At 51.6% G+C, this 21,217-nt stretch overlaps 1 protein-coding gene across 2 annotated transcripts in view; it reads right to left on the reverse strand.

Annotated features, from left to right (window-relative positions):
* The window catches only part of LTBP2 (latent transforming growth factor beta binding protein 2), a 75,907-nt gene that overhangs the window by 41,989 nt on the left and 12,701 nt on the right, over positions 1–21,217 (reverse strand). For both annotated transcript variants that reach the window (XM_075503244.1, XM_075503242.1), the window contains exon 3: positions 18,405–18,648. In XM_075503244.1, the coding sequence (XP_075359359.1) occupies positions 18,405–18,648 (244 nt within the window). The remainder of the gene's footprint in view (positions 1–18,404; positions 18,649–21,217) is intronic.

Here is a 21,217-nt window from a genome sequence, read left to right on the forward strand (position 1 = left end):
AACACCAGGGGCCAAAATAGGTTGGCTGCTCATATGCCCCTTGAGTTTCTTTGAAAGTCCATGCCTTGGATTCCTCTGCAACTGAACTTAAGCACCAACAGGTCTTCTGCATACCCTGTCCAACACCTCCACCTCTGGCCGAATGGCTGGGCAAACTAGCTCTGTCCCACCAAAGTGCCCAGACAGGTCCATCCCACCTTATGGCTGTCACCATTTTCCCTGTCACAGTCGGCACAGGGGAGGTGTTTCCAAACCCAACAGGACTGGATGATCCAACGAGAGTTGGCTGACGTTCCTGGCTTGGATAGCTTGGAATAATGGTAAGATCTGGGGAGACGGAAAGGGAGCTAATGCTGTGCTGGTATGCAAACAGGTCAAGTGTGATACACAAGGTAACTGTCAGCCAGCGAGCCCAAAATCAGCCCTGAACAACAGAATGGAAACGATGACGAACAGGTCAATTAGCTGGGAACTAAAGGAAAGGAACATAGAAGTGAGGTCAAGTCAACGGGGTCTATGGAGAACCGCTCTTGTCAAAGGAGTTCGTTTTCATCTTTCACTAGAATTACATACGCGCACACCGACAGGCCGAGAGCCCATGCTATTCCAATAAAAAAATAAACAGGGCGGTACGATGTCAATCAGGCACATGTGAAATGAATAACAAACTGGCTGTGTGACAGAACACAAGAAGCAGTTGTCACTGGGGAGGGAATTAGATGGGTTCCAGGGTGATCAGTACGAGGCCTGGCACGATTCAAGGATTTCATCTGGAAATAAATATTTTTATTTCGAAATAAACATACGATCAACATTGATAATGTGTGCTGCTGACACAAAAATTTGCAATGTGGTGTATCGTGATGAGAACAGAGCAATCACACAGAGCAGTTTGGATCACTGCGGAGGGCAAATCCATCCAAACAATATGGGATTTTAATAGAGCCAAATGCAGAATTACACTTCTAGGAAGAAGGAATGCAGGCAGCAGCTGCAGATAGAAGGAGACGATCCTGGAAACCAGCAATTCTGAAAAGATTCTGGGGGTAATGACAAGCAATTAAATATGAACTGTCAGTTCAATGCCTTGACATCAGGGCAGTGAAACACTGCAGGAACAGGGAGGTATTTTTTCCTCCCTACACATCCTGATCACAGCAGGGAGTATGTATGCTAAAATATCACATCTAGTTCTGATGTGAAATATGTCACATCTTCTAAGGGATGTTGAAAAACTGGAGAGGATACAAGAAAAAACATGACAAAAGTAATTTGAGGGCTGGTGAAAATGCCTTTCTGTAAGAAAGTAAGGTATTCAATCTCTTCAATTCAGCAAAAAGAAGATGAAGAGGTGCTCTGATTACAGGGCACAGGTTTCTCCTCAGGAACAAAATGCCAGGTGTAAAGAGCCTTGTAATCTAACCAAGAAAGGCAAACCATGAAACAACATCTGCAAACCGAAGCCAAATGATTCCCTACTAGAAATCACGCCCACATGCAGCAGTATAGCTGTTTTCCTTCTGCAAAAAGCACCCCAGTAGTGGATTCCCCAACTTCCAATACCATCGCTTTAGGAGAGGAAAGTGTGCTGCTGGGAGATGAGATATCACTGGAACAGTGCAAATATAACTAAATAAAGATGCATAATCTGTGATGTCCTGGAGGTGATTTTAGTTTATCTATTGATCTATTGATCGTTTCTGGCCCTGAGCTGTAGGAATCCAAGAATGAATGGTTTTATCCCAGAGACAGAAGTCCCCGGTCCGGATACTCATTACCTAATTGTTTCTAACGCAGGAAAACCTTGCAAATGAGTGGCTGAGCTGCCGGGAGGAGGCATGAACAGGAGTCCTGAGAAGAAGCAGCGCAGGTAACCCGTGCTGCTGGGCAGACAGCCAGCTTTGCAGGCTGAAGGTTCGTACACTTTTGGAGTCTGGCTACAGGTCATTCAGGGATGGAGACAGAGCAAGTGGGGTTGGTCAAAGAGCACAGATGGATAACGAAATTATTACCTGCTGATAAAAATACTTCTTGTCTTGTTAAAATCCGGATCTGAACTGAGACGAGGACAGCAAACAGTGCTTGTTTTTCAATAATCAGCAAGGCTAACCAGAATAATTGCAGAGAAGTGAACTTTATTTCAGTCCTACCTCAGTCCCTACCAGCCTCTTTCAGAAGCTCTCCTGAGATTCTGCAGAGTACCACCTACCCCTGACGGCCATGGGGGCCGGGCATGACCTGCCCACACATTTCTGAGCTACTAATCCAGCCCTGCTGCCAGTGAAGGAACTTCTGGTGCCTGTTACCTACTGCTTTGTTACCTGGTGTGCTGCTGCTGCTTTTCTTAGCAACAAAGGAAAAGCTGTATGGGGCTGTAGGGAGGCTAGGTGAGAGCTACCAAACCCTGGAAGCTCAGGCACGTTTGTTCTCTGATCTCTGGTGAAAGACCTCAAGCATAGTCCTATGGGTGAACGCGGCTGGGGTTCCAAGGTCTTTTACTGCATAGATGGAAGCACCCCAAGGAAAAGACGTGAGAGTTGCCCAGCCCAGCAACGCTCGCTGTCCTAGTGCTGGTCACTTGAGTGCAACTTCAGCCCTGAGTTTTGAAGAGTTGCTGGGTGAACGTGACCGGTGGCATAAGACAGGGAAATATCAGCTCTTGCGCTTGAAAATACTCACGTCATATCTATCCTTGAGGAAGGGAGCATGCTACGTGCAAGTAGCAGGGCTTGGCTGGGCGCTATCCATTGCCTGCCTGAAGGAATTCCACCCCTTGGCTTTACAAACAACTCCTGTCATTCCCAGGATCATCAGATTTTGTAAAAAAAAAAAAAAAAAAACAAAAACAAAAAAAACAACATATGAAGGGCTTTAAATAAAATAATCATTAGCATTTCAGTTACAAAGAGTAGTGGATTATATGCACTTACTGCGAGGGGCAGTGCCAACTTCACAAAGGAAAAAGGGAGGAGGAACATTACTCCATGGCTTGCAACACTTGAGGAAAAGCCATCCTACTGGGATCCTGTTGGCAAAGCATTCCAGTGTGTGTCACAGCGGGGGGAGGCAGATTTGCTTTGAATTAATTTGTTTATTTCATTCTATTCTAGGCAGATGAGCTCTGGGATTTGTAGACTGAGTTGAGTAACAAATTCTACCCTGGGCCACAGAAATCAATGGCAAAGGCCGTCTTTCCATCTCAGTTTGTCAGTCCCAATCCATCCCCAAGTCACGCCAAGTCACGCCAAGCTCATGGTCAGGGAACACAAAACAGAGCTTCTCCCCTCCAAACCTTCAGAGTCAGTCCACGCTGGGCAGACAGGGACTGGCTTGCTTGAAGGGTCTCAGGGAATGGACCTGAGCTCACCACATCAGTACAGACCTGGCCAGAAGGCATTAGTAACCCCTAACCATCTGGTGGATCTCAATATGTATGGCTGGAGCTTGTCCACTTCTCAGGGATCTCCATTGCCATAAGTTCTCTCCCTGGTGTGGCTGTCCTAAGGGTAAGAGCAAGGATGGAACACAGATGCGGCAGCTCTAGATCAGCAGAGTGGGCAGCTTGTGCTACCACTTTCCATGCCTTCACCTGCTCAGGGAAGAGGCATTGAAGCAGCAGAGGAGGTTGAGACCTCAAGGACTACATTCTGGGACATTTAAAGTCCCAGGGCTTCACATTCATTCAGTCTTACAGCCTCCCTCCGTACAGTATTACTCACTTCCACTCTTCCAGCCAGGCACGTGGCCAGCACAGATCCCTGCAAAGAGGCAGTGGTCTCTTCCTTTATAGGCGACCGCCTGCCAAGCAGCTGGTTTCCCTGCTCTTCATCCATCAGAGCTGCTGACAGCTTTCTCCATGTCAGGCACAGCCTGTGGGGCAGAAAGAGCGTGCAGACTCCTCGGACACCTCTCCTGGGATGTCCTGGGGTGCCCACCTCTGCCATGTCCGGCTAACAGCAGCAGCGGTCCAGGGCAAACATGGATCAAGGAGGGAAGGTAGACGGAGCAGCGTTCTCCTTCCAGCAGCATGGATGCGTGTGCTCCTGCTGATCTCTACCAGGCTGATGGCTGAAAGGTCTCTGGCTGAGAGACCTCAATCACCAGCACATGGAAAATTTAACTCCTACAGGTATTAGGTGCTAACCAAAATTAAAAGAGATTCGGGATGGGAGGGAGCTGTGCAAAGTGACCTGCATCTACAACAGTTCAAAACTACTGCGGTGGTTTAGCCCCAGTCGGCAACTTTAGCCCCCCGGTGGGATGGGGGAGGGAATCGGAAGAGCAAAAGTAAGAAAACTCGTGGGTTGAGATAAGAACAGTTTAATAATTGGAACAAAATAATAATAATAATAATAATAAATTGTAATGAGAAGGAAAACAACACAAGAGCAAGAGAGGAACAAAAACCAAGGGAAAAAAAAACCCCAGTGATAAAACCGCTCACCACCCGCCGGCCGACGCCCAGCCCGTCCCCGAGCAGTGACCGCTGCCCCCAGCCAACTCCCCCCAGTTTCTATACTGGGCATGACGCCATATGGTATGGAATAGCCCTTTGGCCAGTTGGGGTCAGCTGTCCTGGCTGTGCCCCCTCCCAGCTTCTTGTGCACCTGGCAGAGCACGGGAAGCTGAAAAGTCCTTGACCAGTGTAAACACCACTTAGCAACAGCCAAAACATCAGTGTGTTATCAACATTATTCTCATACTAAAATCCAAAACACAGCACTATACCAGCTACTAGGAAGAAAATTAACTCTATCCCAGCCAAAACCAGGACAACTACCCAACAAGTACTTGTAGCTGTCCTCTCCTGAGGTGTGGGTCAAGGACCTGGACTCCCCACAAGCCCCTGAGGACACATGCCAGAAGTCAGGAGAACCGAGGGAGACCCGATTCCTTGCAGTCTAGTGCTACACATCCCTGCAGGATCCAAATGACACCTGTATGACATCCAGCAAGGGAACTGCACGCCTACCACTGCACCTTTGTGTATAAATGCTTTATTTTAAATAGGTTTTGTTACCGGTTGCACTCTGCTCTATATTTACCTTAGAGACAGCAGGCTAGAGAAGGTACAAAAATGTTGTATTCCCCAGATACGACGGCTCTCCTGCCCAGTCCCAGATGAACCTGCAAGGCGGCTGTTCTCTGCCCAGAGGGGGTGAGTGGTATCTCTCACCCTGCTGAGGACAGTGAGCAGAAGACCGAGCTGGCAGGCTCCCGTCAACCACACAGATGAACACGAGGACTGCTGTTTTCTGAATAAACCACAGGTTTTTTTAAAAGCCTGCAATTTCAAGACTAGGTACACAGAATCACAATAACCAAGTCTAAATCACCGAGACCGCAGCGTCCAGAAAACAATACTGTTTTTATAACCCATTGTATATAGAAAGCATTTTTCAAATCTCTGATCACTTTTGATGACCATGGTTCTCTGGGTAAGCAAAAGCCACAGGAAATCCAGGTGAGTATACAGCTGTGACTTCTCTTAGTGACCTAAGGCCAGGCATCCTCCTTGGGGCTGGAGGCAAAGGTGGCAAACTCTTCAAAGCACTTCCCTCTCCCCAGTGGCAACACCTCAGTCTTTCCTGGATTTAGCTTCTATCGGCCGCTCTTCATCCAACTGTTGACTTTGGCTAGATCGCTAGCGAGCTGGGAAATGGTGTTTTTTGCGTTTGCGTAAAGGAAACGCAGAGCCAAGTGCCACAGGAGTATTACTGGTTTTTCATCCAGCCTGCCTCGCCCTCTCCCCAGCCAAAGCCTGACTGACCATAGCAGGGTGGATGGCCCGAGGCACTGTGCTGAGAGTGAATCCTGGACAGTGCGGTCAGCAGGGAGGGGTGCTAACCCAGACAAGGCAAGGGCTGGCCAGATGAGGATTGGAAAGTCACGCTTCCAGCTGGAAACAAATCTGCACCCTGATGAGCATCAGGGAGAGGTGATAGAGACCGTAAAGACCTAAGGAGCAATTCCCAGGAGGGCAACAACAGAGTGGGTTCAGCACTGGCCAAAACAAAACTGAAGATAAGAGACCCTCAGAGAAGCAACTATCTTTCCAGAGTCCAGGAGCCCCCATCCCAGGGTCTGAGCTCAGCAAGCCCCATCTCTCCAACTATAACCAGCTTGCTGCCTGGGACGCAGGCGTGCTGCCCGCGGGGCTGGGAGCGGGGTCCCACGGAGGGGAGCCACCGCAGCACCAGTAAGTCCACCCCAGCTCCTCCAGCCCGCAGCCTGCACACGCAGCTCCAAGGCGAGAAGGCTCAGCCAGGACGGGGGCTGCGTCGTGCTCAGCCCCTGATAACCTGCCAGGACACGAGGCGGGTTCTCCCCTGTTTTTTAAACACCGAACAATATACTTGGTGTCTGTCTTGTCCGTCCGCCTGTCCCTTTGGCTAGATGCCCTCCCCGCTTGGGGCCACAGGGACCAAAATCAGTGATTCACTTCCCCCTTTGTAATGCTCGGCAGTTGCTGATTTTCCACTAAAGCATCACAGAAGAATGGGCAGCCTCAACACCAGCGTCTGTGTCTACAGGGGGAGAGAGAAGCAGCCAGGCTTGGAAAGAAGCAAATTGACCGCAGACCAGAAACTTCCCCTTTCTTGGACTCCAAACAGGTTCCTCAGCAGGCAGACAGGATTCATGGCTCAGGCTCCGGGCCCCGGAGCACAGGGGAGGCATTGCTTAGAGAGCACTCAAGTTTATTATCAATTAGCTCACAAACATGCTGACAAGGAAGACAGCTCTGTTAGGACTCGGGGAGGAGGGGGGAAACCACACCATACAAGGCACCTGACTTCAAGCCCACCCACATTATGTCCATAAATCCTGGCTCAGTTTATTATCCCCACAAGCAGCAGAGATAGCTCTGAAACCTGCCCGCCTGGGGCTTCCCACTGTCTCTCCTGCGGCTGCCTTCAGCCCTGGTAGCCCCCGTGCAATGAGGGAGACACCGAAGCCCGAAGCCACCTGCTCCTCCAAGTTTGGTGGAAGGCAAAGGAAGTTCTCCTGGCCAGGAGAAGCAGCCACCAGCCTCCCCCAGGCAGGAGATCTTCCCAGCTGAGCCAAGCAGGACCTGTGTACCATGAAGGACACAGGAACGACCATTTGGGTGCCTTCATGCCTGATTCACAGTCACCTGCAGCCAGATCTCATGCCAGATGGCACACCAGACACAGGCACTTGGACCATCACGGGGACATCAAGGCGAGTGGCAACGCTATTGCTTACCACAACAGATCTCAGCTGCCAAGGTTTCCCCTTTCATGTTCACCTGCCTCCCCGTAGTGCCACAGGCATAGCTCACACACAGTCAGGTCATCGGGCAAGCAGGAAGGGAGTCATCCAAGTCCTCCCTCCCCTGAGAGACCTCGGGTGCTCCTGTGGACAGAGGTGCCACTGACAACACCCTTTGCCTTGGGCACAAAGAGCACTGCCAAAGCACAGGCAGGAACGAGGGTCAGGTTCCCTGCCCGACACGCACGCTCAATGCCGCTGGCACACGCCCAGGAGTCACGTCAGTCCAGCACTCAGATGCCACCACTATCCCTCACCACGGCTAGCAAGGGGCTGTCACAGGGCCCACATGGCTCTCGTTGTGGGCTCTCTCCTGTGCCATCTTGCAGTGGTAACTCCAGATCCCTGCTCTGCTTGACTTATGCACCAGTGGCTGGCTGAGATTTCTCTGGATCTCTCACTACAAACCGCAGCAACAGATGTGCAAGTCCCTAGGACAGCAAAGGCACCAGGTGTCTGCCCTATGTCACCAAGCTCAGTCCCTCCACCACCACCACCCCGGCATCTTCCTTCCTCTGGTCCCCAAAGCAGTGCTGGTGCTGTAGGGCCACCCGAGCTGGCTCCCAGCCCGCTGGGTAGTGCACGAGAACAAAGAGGGAGAAGGAGATGGGCTGTGAACGCTATTTTTATCTGCTCAGGAGTTGCCAGACACCGCATAAGTGAACCTCTATAAGCACATAGACAGCAAACAGGTTCTCTTTAGCCAGTCTCGGGGGGTCTAATTTGCTCCTTAGCCAAAGTGGCTGCTCACACGTCTCCGCACAGCTCTCTGCTGACATTAAATGACCTTCCCTTGCCACACGTGCCACCTGCCACTCTGCGAGTGCTCTTCTTCGCTCTCGTGTATTAGGGAGTGAGCAACTGACTCCCTGGAAGCAGTCCAGCTCTCCAAGCATGGGAACAGCACCTGCCTGGCCCAGCGAGGCTGCAGAAACATGCCCTGCGCAAGGGCATGGCACCAGGCTGTCACCACGAGCAGCAGATCGTACCCCTGGTTGGATCCATCAGACCATACTGCTGACCCATAAAGTGGCCAGAACCATAATTTCCAAATGCCAAGCGTGGTGAAGAGCTGTTTGCAATCTGCCTGTCTCCAGAGCTGAAGTGCAGGCCAATGCCTCCCAGAATAATCAAAATGCAGCCTGCAACCACTCTGACCTTCAAGTGGAGCCAGCAGAGGAACCAGGCCAGGCTACTCAATTACAAATGCCACATCTGGGCCAAACCTTGCACACTCCGTAGACTAAGACAGGGATTTAGAGGGAGAGGGAGGCCAGGCGAGCTACCACCCCTCTGGCAGAGCCACCCAGGCTGGCCTGTGGCGTGTGCGGTGAGTGGCAGGCGAGACGGGCGGCTGTGCAGCTTTCCTCTTCCCAGCTCAGCTGCACGCTCCTTTGGGCTGAAGCGGTGAGACAGATGCTCCGGTTGGCTCCCCTGCCTGCATGCAGGGACTGGTGTTCAGCAGCACGATCAGCGGGCACAGCACTGCTGCCAGACGCAGTCACACAGCCACTGTCACACCTTGGTGAAAAGAGACCCATCCAGAAACGTCCTAACAGCTGCCGTCACATGAAGGTCTCCATCAGTGCCACCATCTTACTGCAGACAGCACCCCATGGCCACAGCTTTTGCACCATTACAAAACCAGGCGTAACATGCTGGCACAGTTGGAGAGCTGGGTTGTCTGCCATGCAACGTGACCACCCCACAGAGGATTTGGCCACCACCGGCCACGGCAATGCCTCCACTGCCCCTCTGCTCCTCCCTGTGCCCCCAGTACAGTGAGCAGCAGGGTCCTGCCTGGCAGGAGAAGGACCTGTATTTAGGGCAGAGACATACAAGGGGAGAGGACAACATATCAACCTGCCCTTGTGCCCACAAGCACACCGAGATCTCCAGCCCAAAGGGCCCTCTGTCTCCACAAGGCACAACAGCTGGGAGCTGAGGACCTGGCCCCGTCTAATGAAACCTGCTGCAGAGGCGTTCGCCAGAGAAAAGCTCACCGCCGGCTGCGGGGAGGTCACTCGTCTACCCCGTATAGCGGGGAGAAAACAAGCACTCTTGAGTTTCATTTCCATCTTGTTGACTAGCAACACTCACCCCCTTCACCAGGCCGCCAACTTCAAAGCCCTGAAAAAACACTTTAGCCTATTCATCCCTGCACCCACACGCACCCCGGGGAGTGCGGGAGCCAGCTGCCTGCCTCCCGCCCTACACGGGACACAGAGAGGGCAGGCAAAGCCGCTCTCATCCCAGGCGTGTGAGTGGGGTGAAGAGCTGGCAGCTGCACACACACACAGAAGGCATGAGAGCAACAGGGTGCAGAGGAGATGTGTGTAGTCCTCTTATCTGGAGAAGGGGAGGCTCTTCATCTACAGCAGGAGGTGCTGGGAAGTCTCCCACTCATCCTGGGAACACTGTGGATCTAAGACGTATTTTAACCTACAATAATGGTTGAACACCTGGCGGGACGCCTGACCTTTGGATCTATTAGCTCGATGTAGTTAGGTCTCCTCACATCTCTCCATCCCCTGCCACACATAGGATTCCCTCACCTGCAGCACTCCAGCCATGAGAACTGTGTTGGGGTGTGACACTTTGCTGCCCACTCTCTAAGTCTCAGCCCTGCCAGGGATCGAGGAACAAGCATCCCGGTGATTTTACTCTGTACTGTTCTGCACTGGCTCCATCCCTCCAGTTGCTCAGTAGCCAGCAGACTAGAGCCTAGCTGGGGACCAGGAGCGCTCCTGGCCACTTATGCATGATGCCTAGTGGCAAAGCCAGCGCTTCCAGGGGTACCGTGACCATGAATCTGCTCTCACACCTCTCCCATGTGGCCTTTGATATCCACACCAAGGACCAGCAGGGAGGAGCAGGTTTCACGGCATCCCTGGTGGGAAGGGCTCCGGAGCAGGCAGAAAGGCTGCGCCTGCCTTGGCAGTGCCTGCGCTCCAGCTCCTCAGCAGAGCAGCTCCAAAGTGATGGAGAAGGCAGAGCTCCAGTGTCGTTATCAACCTGTCATTACAGCCCTGGAAGAGTTTGGCACTTTGCTGTTGTAGAAAGCCTCGTAGCTGAAAAATTAGCATGGCCACCCTGCCAAGGCTACAGGCAACCTAATACACCCTGTCTGCCCCCTCCAGATAGCCTCAGCCTCTGAGTATGCTCCCCATCCTCCAAAGCCAGCGTTTGGCTCAGTTTTGCAGATGTGGGTCTGTTAACCATTCCCCTCGGCTCCCTCCCTCCGTTTGTAGTTCTCAGAATTCCTTCCAATTTGTCAAGATCTTTTCTGGCAATAAAGAATACCTTGACTCAGTGCAGGACCCCAGGGTGTGCAGGAAAATAGTCCATGCGACTCGGGTCTTTTGCCTCCAAAGTCCTAAGCACCGCCGGTCTCTCGTACACGGCCACACTGCATTACTCTCTGCTGCCTAATTTGCTGTTCACTCCTACTCTGCAAAATCTCAGCCTCTCCTGATCTTCCAGATTTCTTCCTCCCTTTTTCCTTCAGCTGTAACAGATAATATTTTTCCAGCCTGAATCTCTTCTTAATTCCTGCCTATATGTTTAGTTTCTGCGTGTCCCTGAAGAGAGCCTCCACGCAAGTGAGACAAAAATGGGTTGGTGTGGAGAGCTGGGTACCAATCCCATCCAGCCCCAGGCACTCAGGGCAGCACTTCCCAGGGTGCTTCTGAAGAAAGGAAAGGAGAACGAGCATATTTTATATGGACACCTCTACCTCTCCATTTCAACCACTCCTTGTACCAAATCAGCTTCAATTCATCCCTTATGTCCTGCCAGCACTTGGTGATTTATGGAAAACACTCAAAACCAAAGAGAACAGCTTTGATTTTGCGTAAGTACCAGCTTAAACCAAATAAGGCAGCAGACAATCACGTATGAGAAACTGCAGCGTAATCCATATGCACAAGGGAGCTGAAAGCAAGCTGGACGACAACCCTAATTCAGGCATTAGGGCAGAACTCTCCAGCGTTCGATCATGTAGCCTTAGTGCTCTTCTAACATCTTTCTTTTTTATACAACTGCTGTTAATAGTATTGTCATAAATGTCCCAAATGATATACGTATAGTATATAAAATAGGCTATAAACTGGATTTTCTGTACTACCTCACCTACCACATGTACAATGCATTTGCCCTGCACCCTGCTCTCTTGCATGTAGTCTCAGACTAAGCTGACAGTAGCAGCGTTTCTCTTTCAGTTAGAAGGAAAAGTGCATTTGAACGTTTTCTCCCAAAGCCTAGAGGCTGAATTAAGCTATAGGAATGGCTCCCAAGGAGGTGCAGAAGAGCTGGGCCTAATGTAAAGACCATATTTGGAGTTTAAAAGGAGCCTGAAAAGCCAGCTATCCTCCTGCTGCTCTGAAGCATATGCAACCCCCTAGAAAGTAAATACATAAAATACATAAACCAGAATGGTGCTGACAGCTTTAAAACACTAGAAAGTAGAGCAACTGTATCTGGTGCCAGGCTAGAGAAGGTATATCATGTAATTTAAAAATAGAAGTATTTTTATAAAAGAAAAATGACATTTACGCTCCTCTTGGGTAGCTTGAGTTTTTCCTTTAGGCTTCCCAGCCAGCTTGCCAAGGGCTTTCAACTATGTCAAAGCAGGAGAGGGGCCGAGATCTGGAGCTTATGGAGATCTCATTGCCCTGAGTGGAACCTCTTTTCACATATTCTCACACGGACTGGCACTGGCTTTTTAGTTTCAATTTTTTTAACAAGGTCTCAGATTTCTACTAAAGTTGGCTCTGGATCAAGGAACGTAAATGCTTGGCCACCTTGTGAAAATTATATTGCCAAAGGGAAGCACCTTAGAAAGATGCAATTAGGGCTTATCTGCACTGGGAAAATATGCATAAACACACTGCAGTGGCAGAAGGCAAGGCTGGCACCAGTGTTTTACCCCAGGAATTCAACGTCACACGCTATGGATCTCCTGGGCTGGTCCCATCCCAAGCAAAGCAGGAAACCTGCCACAACCCATGCCATGGGAATGCACTTACACAGAGGGGCTTCTCAGCCAGGGTCAGCTTTTATTTTCTCTGCTATTTGGGTATTAATAAATTGTAACCCTCGTAAATGTAAAGTGAGTGACAGTCATAAGTGAGCAGAAGAGCAGGGGGTGCGATCAGTAGGTGCGTGGCTAGTACAGACCTCCTCCTAGCACTACACATATCATGGACAAGCAGTCCTGGACACTCCGCAGCAACCCAGGTAAGGCAGTAAGAAAGCTCCCCTTTTCCTCATAAACTTGGAAAGTTCAAAGCTGGCAAGACAGGAGGCTCCAGATCCTGCTTTAACAATTAAGACAAATCTGTCTCTGTTTGGAGCAGCATGTTTAAAAACCAAGTGATCTTGCAATGAACTTTTGTTTTATCTGCTAGTCCTCAATAACAAGCTACTCAAGCTGATTTTGCCGAGCCACAGTTCTCAATGTCATGTTTCGAGTGGCCACACCAGTGTGGGGAGCTTTACGTCCACCCATGGGCACCAGTCTCCTCTGCAAAGGACCGTGCTAGACATTTGACTGCCACCAGAGCAGGAGCTGGTTTCAGCCAATTTTCAAAAGGGGGGAAATATACTTTCTCCATCCAGCAACCTCTGCTGCACACCCAAGAGCCTGCCTTCTGCTTGCTCCCTGCTGTTCTTATCCTTCGCTTCCAGGAGAGACAACAGAGATTTTGGCAGAGCCTCCCTGCTGGCATCAGGTTCCTGGTGTCCCCAGGCCAGGAGCACTTGCCACAACTCCTCAAGGGCTGCATATAACCCTTCCTCTTGTCAGGAAGGGAGGAGATGCCTCCTCCAGGGTGCTGGAGAGGAGGCTCTGAGATCAGGAGTCAGTGGGGCGGGCATGCCGCAACTCAGCCTTCTTCCTTTTCCATCCTGAAAACACCAGGCAACTCCCAGCAACTGCCTTGCCTAAACAGAGCCCAACCAGAGGAAGCTCCCTGCCCTCAAGAGCTTAGCCACAATAAGCTGTCTGCACAGTGCCCCAGCACCTTATACCACAGCTATGTCCTTTTCCCTTGCCTGGGTTGCTGGGAAAACGCTTTGCAGGTCCCCGTCATCTCTTCTTTTCTGTGAAGAGGAAGGATGCCTTGCTTCCCAGGCAGCCCTCGTCCAGCATACACATCCCATCCAGGCAGCACGGCTCCCTTGCGAAGATGCTGGTTACAGATTTATGCCTGGCAATCCTGCAGGAGGGACCTTCTTGGGTGGCAGTGGCAGGACCCTCCTCGCACGCTGCCCAGGGTCAGAGGCAGCTGGCCATCCATCCCGATGGTGAGGGGCAGGGGCGCAAGCCCTTTCCACTCCCTGCTAAATAAACAGGAATTCTGCTGATACTCCAGCCTTAGGAAAACAAAGCTGTTTCCATTTAGCTCGGCTTCTGGGCTGAGGTGCAGCTCCACCCGCACAATCATCTGTCGGGACTTTGCTTCTTCGGGCAGAGATTCAGGCTGAGATCAAGAAGCGGGAGGATTTGCAGCTAGTCCATGCTGGGAGGGCCTCTAACACCCCCAGGATTTTGCTCTCCAGAGCACTCCCTGTTCCAAGCAGCACAGCGCCGGGGCCTTCCAGCTTCTGCAGCAGCTAACAAGTCCCCACAGGCTCCTCAGATGCCCGGCTCTAAACCTCTGCTGAGCCACGGCCTGCTGAAGGGACCTGGGAAGTAGTATTCATTGCTCAGCCTGTATTTTAAGGGATGAAAGCCTGAGCATCACCAGCTCTGGTGTCAGCAAAGTAAACGCAGAGCTGCCCTTCTTCTAGCCATGTCTTCCCCTGGGCAAGTGCTGAGCTCAGATAAGGCTGGGTATGTCTTCTCCTTTAGTCCCAGGAACAAGCGATAACATGCACCGAATGGGCAAGCCAAGGATGCAGTGATTCTTCCCCGGCACCCCTTCAAACAGAGGCACCGATGGCTACGTATGACATGGCAGCACTGCCACCTGTGCTCAGCACAATGCTCAGGCTGACGTCCACGTCCCCATCTTCCCAGGAGTGCCAGCATGCCCAGAAATGGATCTATGACAGCTACACCGGGAATGCCCACACATCCATTTACTGACCTTCGCATCTGCCAGGTGCAAATACAAACCAACCAGTACAACCAGTTGCATATGACCGGTACAACCCTGTTGGTCAAGGAGCTGCTACTTCTCACCAAGGCTGAGGGCAGAAGACTGACAGCAACTTATCTCCTGCTGTCACAGTCCTGCTTCCTGGGCTCTCCTGGCAGGGAAGCAGCAGAAGGCATCGCTGCTTTTGCTTCCAGGCATGAACTCTGGAGAGTCTGAGCACATCTGTCAGAAACAGGGCCATGAAAACAGGCAGCTGCCTCGTCATGCTTTTCACCACGGCTTTATAGGCTCCTCCAGACTCCCAAAGACTTCCTACCTCCAGAGCAGGCTACTTTCCACAGTGAAGTGGCAGTCGTCATAAGCAGCAAGTCCAACTCGCTGAGGAGAACAAATAATTTTAAAGCAGCCCCACCACTCAGGCAAGTGGGGAATATTTTGGTCTAGGCAGTTCCTGAATAACCTAGGAGGCTGCTCTCCTAGCTCTCTCTGAAGACTCGCTTCAGAACACACTGAAATCAAAATCAACCCCATCTCTGCTCAGCGAGCAGGTCTCTGGGGAGGATTAATGGGTTTTGTTGCATGCTTATATGGCATCTAATACAGCATTGTTCTAACGCATGACTTCAGAGCTTCTGATGGGTGCCTCTGTACAAACACACACAAATAAAGCCAATATACACACAGATAAACTAAAGGAGAAAGCAAATTCACTCATGTGAGGATTGATGTCCTGTCTTGGCATAGCAAGATGAGGCTTAGAGGTCTATAAGCTCCCACTCGTGCGCAAGTCCTCCTTGTTAGCAATGCGAATGTGCAGGGAAGGTTAGGGACTGGTCCTTTGTCCTGGATCTTATGGTCTTCTCACAACCACTGACCTGGAGCCACCAATGTCCTCTGTCCACTGAGAAACCAAAGAGCTTCTTCTACCTCTTCCTTACCAACAAATCAGACAAGCAAGCCAGCTGCTGTGGGAGCATGGCGGGCTCACTAGAAAAAGTCAGTGTCCCACCAGCACAACCCATCCTTATCCAGGAGGAGACCAAGGACTGGAAAACCCAAGCTGTTCCTCTCAGAACTTGACAGTGAACTGAACTCCAGTGAAGGTGACCCCGAGTTTGCAGTGCCTAAGAACCAATCCTCATACTTGCAGATATGAGCAAGATCTATCTAGTTCTGTGAAGGCCAATATGCTGCTTGCTTTTGCTGCTACAGCCCAATTCTATGGAGAAACCCTGACACAGAAGCGCAGAAATTACTTTACTGGTACCACAGAAATAGATGATGTTGTAACTGCAAGAAGCAGGCTCCAAGTTCAGACAAGTCTGGGAGCATGGTTTCATGAGACAAATGACCAACCTAAGAAGTGGCTGCCACCAAAAGGGAAGTCCACCCCTTTCCTCCCCCCACAACGCTAGCCTTGCAATTCTGTCCAATCCTTCTGGTCCTCATGTAATCTTTCAATAAGTCAATTTAGCCCACTGAAGTGGCAGAAAATTATCCTTAGTTTTGCTGAGCCAACGTACCCAGGCGCCAGATGAGCACCAGTGCCAGTGCAAGGGAAGCAGTGGGAGGACATGGCCGGGTGCAGCAGCAGCAGGAACGAGCCTTCGCCTGCAGACACTCATTCTTATAGGTTCCACAGCTAGCCCAGAAGTTCACAGGCTGAAGGGGACACTCAAAAATATTCGGGAAACAACCCATCTAACAGCAGCAAGACTTTCAGGTCATGCCAGTTGTCTGCCATATGTTACATGGTCCATGGACAAAACTCAAGCAACTGAATTGTACAGGAAAACGCCCAGGGGCTGAAGTGAGGTGTTCCGATGCAGACCAATGCCAGGCTGCAGGCAGCCCCACACCTGCCTGCACAGCACCGCTACGCATCGCCCGGGCAGGAAAGGCACAGCACAGGACGACTCCAGAAGGCAGGCGGTGGCTGTGTCCCGGGGTCCTACCTGCGGCCACCGCAAAGGACCAACGTCAAATAGTCTTGCCGCATCTTGCGGGATAAGACAACGTCCTATGGCCTCCGTGGGGAGGGAAGGAGGAAAGGCACGGCACGGTCCTTAACGGAGTCCTATTTCCTTGGGACAGCGCCAGAGGATTTAAGGTACAGCAGGCAGCTGGGCATTCAGCAGTCCCAGCTCAATGATCGCTAGACGCTGTGTGTGACTGTCTGGACAGGAATGCTCTGCCAGTGCCTGCACAGCCCCCCGTCCTCTGCGCAGAGCCTGAGGTCATGTTCCTTACTGGGAAAGCCTTCAACAGGTGCTGTATCTCTAAGGGCACTGCTCTCCCTCCCCTCCAGTCCTTGCGCACAAAGCGGTGGCATGGAGGGGTAGGAGGTCATCGCTGGGGGGAAGCTTGTCAGCAATGACCAGGATTGCAGGCACGTGCGTGCTCGCTCGGGCACCGAGCCTCTCTCGGGGCAGCGATGACAGGGGCTTGGCCACCTCACCCTGCCAGCATCACCTCTGCCTTGCCTGAATTTGGTTCCCATCAGATAGTCTTTCGTTTGGGCATCAAGATATGTCAGCTTCAGTGAACTACTTCGTGTCAGTCAATACCTTGTCAGACATTTGAGCCCCTCCAAAACTGTAGATGGCCGAGAGTAAGTGTGTAGAAATGTCTCCAGCCCATGCATTGCCTCTGCTTCAGAAGAGACAGAAAGGCAACAGCTACTTTAAGTGCAACAGACACTTTAAAAACAACCTGCAGAAATACAGAAAAAAAAAGGCCGACCTGCCCTCTCCTCGGGCAGCTCTAAGTGATGCTGACAGAGAAAGTCAAAACAGCTCAGAGAAGAAACGGAGAAACTGAAGTTACCTCCTGGTTAGGCACTTGTAATTTGCTGTAATGTCTTCTTGACTACGACTGAGGGACTTCTGCTGGAAGCCACGTGCAAATTCTCTACTGTGGTGGCTACCAACAAACCCCGTCTTTCTGGCCCAGCAACTGGGTGAGAGGCAGCACAAATAACGCGGGCCTTTAGGGGTGGTGCAGTCTAACACTTTGCTCCTGTGTCTGCGGACTCTTACAGAAAAACAGAGGTGATTTTTTAAAAAAACAAATGTGTGCGTTGTTGTATAGCAAGCAGGCACCATTCCCACCTCTCCATCCCCACTGAGCTGCCAGCACCGCAGGGGTGCTTGTCAGGGAAAGGCACCTTTCCCACCTTTACTGCCTCCTTCAACAGAAAACCCACAGCTCCAGAGAGACTTCACAAAACACAAAGCGTGGAGGAGTTGCAGCTTGGGTACGAGAGCACCTCAGCACCGACCCGAGGCAGGGGGGCTGAAGCCGTAAGCTCCTCCTCACCCGAAAGGACCCGGCGATGCCACAGTTGTCATTCCAAGCTTAACACGCTCCTCACAGAGTCTCTCCTGCACGGACCTCTGTGAGCTCCAGCAGCTGCGTCTTTGCTTCTGTACCCAATATACAGGCGCCTGCCTGGGTACCAAAATGACCCACACCACAGCAGGGTGACACAGAAATATGGAGCAAACGGCTCAATAACGGCTAGAGTCTGCCAGGAGACATCTCCAAGTATCATCACTTTGCTCATACTGGCATTTAATAGCACACCTCATATCTGTGTACCCTCCCGTGGATACTACCTGGATATACTGCTCTAAACACATCCTCCTGGGAAAGAAGTTTAACCCCCACTCCTCCGTCCACCCTGCTGCTACCACTTACTCTGCTCATCCACTGGACAAGGGCAAACTGCTGAGCTTCACGGTCCTCCTTCACCGTGGGAGTGCCACCAGCCTGTCCCATTCCTGCATGTGCTTGGGGACCGTGACACAGTGCCAGGGCCAAACCGAGTCCCTTGGAGGGACAGCAGGGCCCGACCCCCTTCCGTCAGTTCCCACAGCCCGGGCAGGAGCCTCCACCGGGAGCCGAGCTGCCTGGTCTCACGAAGCAGAGGCGGTGGCCCGACCGAGCGTGGTGTTAGCTGCCTGTGGGTTTGGGGGAGCATCCTGCTGGGAACCGGGTTTGACTTACACAGCCGGGACGTGCCGCGGGACGGGCACCTGCGCCCCTCGCAGGGAGGCATCCCGCCCTGCCAGGCTGGTCCTCCTCCGGAGGGAGCTTGCGGGGGGCTGGAAGGCGGCGGCAGCACCGGGCGGGTGGTACTCCTGCTCGGGAACGACTTCTTCGCACCGGGAGCCCTGGAAGCCCGAGCGACAGGTACAGACCTGGGGACGGCTGCAGGAGCCCTTGTTCTGGCACGGTGGGTCACAGACAGCTGGGGAGACACAGAAAGGTGGTTAGTAGACACGGGGCTCCCGGCAGCGTGCTCAGCCCCACGGTGGTGGCATCCGGCATCCAGCACAACCAGGGCGGCCCCATCTCTCCTCTGCAGACAGGTGGCCTTCAAAGTCTCAGTGTTACTGCTGCCGTGGGTCCCTAACACAAGGTCACTGCCATCACTGCCACTTGTTTCTGTTCCCACTTCTCCCCCCTGGTCTCTGCAGAGCTCTTCTCCAGCAATACCCACTTCAGAAAGCTCAAAAATGAGCAGCATGGTCTGCAGAGAGCATACAGCCTCCAGCACTGCCCATAGCTCTCTGAGCAGGAGTAGGACCGCAATCCCAGAGCAAGGGGAGGCAATGACTGCCAGATGAGAAGACAGATGACCATGCACTATCACAGCCTCTTGGGAGTAGTTTGCGTGTTATCTTCCCGCTTTAGTCCGTTTTGGGGTCTGATTTGCATGGTCCTCCCGGCTGTCCCCTCCAGAGCTTTCCAGCTCTCCCTCTGCAGCTGATTTTGGAGTCACTACGCTCAAATTCCTCCACAGCCACGGGGACTTACAGTTCATTAACTTCAGGCTCAAATCACCCTCTGAGCCTGTGTGTGTTCCTAATTACAGCACATCAGCTTCAGTTTCGCCCCGGGAGGAAAGTGCTATTAATTATACGCCGGACCCTAACACTTCTCAAGTCAACAGATGCCAAATTGGGTTTATAGCCCAGCCAGCGAGAGCCAGGAAACCACAGCCCTCTCAGGTAGGACCGGGCTCGCTGTTCTGAGCAAGAGTAATTGAAAAGGCACTGGAAAACAGTGTCCTCCCTCAAAGAAGGAAAGGGCCGGCTGGCCGAAGGGTAATGAAACCTCGTCAGACAACACAAGGTGGACATTAACCTCCATCCACGTGGGAACCCTGTGGATAGGTTGAAACAGGCAGTCACCGCTTCTGCTGAGGGTTCCCTCCCCTTCCCCAGGACTGCCCCTTCCTTCCCTTCCCCAGGACTGCCCCAGGGAGGCTGCAGGGGCATCTGACATCCTTCGCACGCAGCTGCTGGGGTTTCATAGGCACATCCCTCCCTCTCTGGCTGTGCTCTCCATCCCGGTGAGATCCAAGCACGCCTGCGAGAAACGCTGCTTCTGGGCAACAAACATACAGAGACCTCTAGCCTCGTATGCCATCCACACATCATCCCACTGTTGCCTAGTGAGAAAAGTCCTTGTACAGGCTCTGAGGTCCTTTCGTGGCAGTACAGCCTCTACAACCCTTCCCTCACCCCAAAACTGGACTGCCATCAGCTTTTCCTAACTAGATCAGGGATATGTTGGCTGGAATGGTTCATTTGACCTTTATTACCATGTTAACACTCAGGAAGAGAAGGAGATCTCAAGGAAAGGGAGAACCCAAGTCCTTTATTACTATGTTAACACTCAGGAAGAGAGGGAGATCTCAAGGAAAGGGAGAACCCAAGTCCTTTATTACCATGTTAACACTCAGGAAGAGATGGAGATCTCAAGGAAAGGGAGAACCCAAATCCCATAGGGCTGTATAGGTTAAAGCCAGAGGTTTTGATGAAATCCCCCAGTAAAATAAATCAGCCACCACTGCAGACTCTGGAACAGAGACAGGGTCCTAGTCAGGCAGGAATTAACCGTCTCTGGGAAGTCTGGCACTCCAAAAGTTGATGTAATTTATAATATAAAACTCAGCTGTGATTTAAATAGGCTGCCAGTCCCTACCGTTATCTCCCAATAAATGCCTGTTTTAACAAACGCCACCAGACCAGGAAGCCTGCCATTGAAAACAACCGCTTCGTGTGCTGAAATACTGCAGAGCCGCGACGCCAGGACCTGGGATCACAGCGGTTCTCACAAGCTCTCCCACTAACATTGTTCATAGTCACGTTAGACAGTGCCCTTCAGCAGGAAAGCAGTGATAAGCGCCCAGGCACTCTAAAAAGCCCCTAAGGCAGCTGATATGGAGAAGAGGAAGAAGGGAATGGGATTAGTCTTCTGGTCCCTTCACGCAGGATGGGTGGGGGGCTGCCCTAGCTGAAATACTCCAGCTCTAGGATTAATCCTCTTCCTGGTTGCCCTTGCAGACTGAGGAAGAACTTAAAGAGTTTTAAAAAGTCACTGGTTTTCACTCAGTCCAGCTATGCGATGTAAGGACAGCAGATCGTTCAGCAGAAGTACCGCCAATGCCAAGTGTGTGAAGTCACGAGTCAGGCCCCCAAAACCATAACATGGACAGAAGAAACAAGAGGGTTAAAAATACACATAATTTGGAATCTTTCTCTTTGCTTTCTGGTTTCTGAGCCCAGGGGTTACTCTGAGATGTTCCTCCCTAGCTGTGGGGGCTATAAACAGTTTCTGTTAAGATAACAGCCACGCATTTCTTCTCACTGTAGTCTCATGTAATCACCTGCTCCAGGAGCTGGGGCTTTAGGGAAAGCAAAAAGAGTCATCTCAAAACTCGTAATAAAGGGATGAGATTTGGAGGACTGCTGAAGTATCATTAGTAGCAACGCTAGTTTGTGCAAGAGCATCTAGCAGTGCCCTCACAG

Source organism: Mycteria americana, chromosome 5 (assembly GCF_035582795.1).
Source record: "Mycteria americana isolate JAX WOST 10 ecotype Jacksonville Zoo and Gardens chromosome 5, USCA_MyAme_1.0, whole genome shotgun sequence".
NCBI lineage: Eukaryota > Metazoa > Chordata > Aves > Ciconiiformes > Ciconiidae > Mycteria > Mycteria americana.